Here is a 1274-nt window from a genome sequence, read left to right on the forward strand (position 1 = left end):
GGCCAAGCATTGGTGTTCCCACCCGCCCTCGGGTCCCATCCGGAGCCACATGGCCAGCGAACTCACAGGAGGAGAGCAGAGACCAGCAGGACGGAGGCCCAGAGCGCCCGGCGCCGGCAGCCCATCCGCCGGTCCTGCTTCTGGTACATGCGGCCCCCGCAGTTTCCACAGCAGCGGCAGCAGCAGAAGCAGCATCCCACCAGGGGCACGAGGATGATGAAGAGGAGCCCGATGGCCATGCAGACCAGGAAACCCAGTTCATAGACCAACAGCTGGGAGAGGAAGAATGCAGGGCAGCATCACAGGGCAGCATAACATCGAAGGCTCCCCAGCTCTGAGGGTCCTGTCCAGATCCCCACGGAGCAGGATGGGTTCCCCCAGGGTGTTGCACATCTCCCCTTGTATCTGGAGCTTAGCACCCACCAGCATTGCCCAGCCCATGGTGGTCTGGAGCTGCCAGTTCCCTGCCCTGGCTGCCCACTCACCTTCTGGACGTGTTCCCTGCTGCTCTCCTCAGTCTGGGGCTGCCAAAAACCTTCCATCAGTTCTGGGGGACAAGGAGCAGAGAGGGCTGTGAGCAGGTGCTGTGCCCCGGGGAGTTCTCCAGGAGGGCCCCACACCCTGCTCACCCCAGAGAGGTGCTCCCAACACTGGGTATCACCTCCAGCACTGCAGCTCAGAGCGGCTGTGAGTGCACGGCATGTTTCTCCCTCCCCAGCCATTGTGCCGCACAGCCCTTTTGCGCCCAGGAAAAGCACTGCCAGACCCCAGGTTCTCAGCGGTCCGTGGAGCAAGGGCATACTCGCCCAGCGGGCACCAGGGACAGGCTTGGGGAAGGATGCTCCAACAACTGCCTCGGCTGCCCTTGGGCTGCCCTCCTGCATCCCAGCCCCAGATAGATGCATAGCCAGCATTGTCAGTGTGAGATGGGCACTGGGGCAAAGTCCCCCTGCCACACTGCCTCTTTCATCCGCAAGGCTCGTCCTGCCCATGCCCCATGGCCTCATTACAAGCGGTGCCATGTGATTGTAGCCCGATATCTGCACTGCATGAACAAGGCCACAAAGCCATTGCATTTTTTGCCAGCCACACATTTTCCTGCAAGTCGCTGGTGAGCAGGTGCTGAGCCCAGCAAAAGAGGAAGCACAAGTGCCAGCAGGGAGGGTGAACCCTGGCCGTCAGGGAGTGCCTGCAGCGCTGCCATGTGGGCGCTGGCACTGGGACACGCTGCTCTTGGTGGCCCCAGGCTGGGTCCTACCTAAGCAAACCTTGTC

General features: G+C 62.0%; 1 protein-coding gene across 1 annotated transcript in view; it reads right to left on the reverse strand.

The window, feature by feature from the left end:
- LOC104495833 (prominin-1-A-like) overlaps positions 1-547 on the reverse strand; it is a gene marked incomplete at its 5' end in the record, with an annotated part of 9216 nt that extends 8669 nt beyond the window's left edge. Inside the window, 2 exons of the mRNA XM_010138866.1 lie at positions 67-272; positions 486-547. Of these exons, the coding sequence (XP_010137168.1) occupies positions 67-272; positions 486-547 (268 nt within the window). The remainder of the gene's footprint in view (positions 1-66; positions 273-485) is intronic.
- Positions 548-1274: the final 727 nt, after the last annotated feature.

The sequence above is a fragment of the Buceros rhinoceros genome, unplaced genomic scaffold (assembly GCF_000710305.1).
Source record: "Buceros rhinoceros silvestris isolate BGI_N320 unplaced genomic scaffold, ASM71030v1 scaffold34450, whole genome shotgun sequence".
Taxonomy (NCBI): Eukaryota; Metazoa; Chordata; class Aves; order Bucerotiformes; family Bucerotidae; genus Buceros; species Buceros rhinoceros.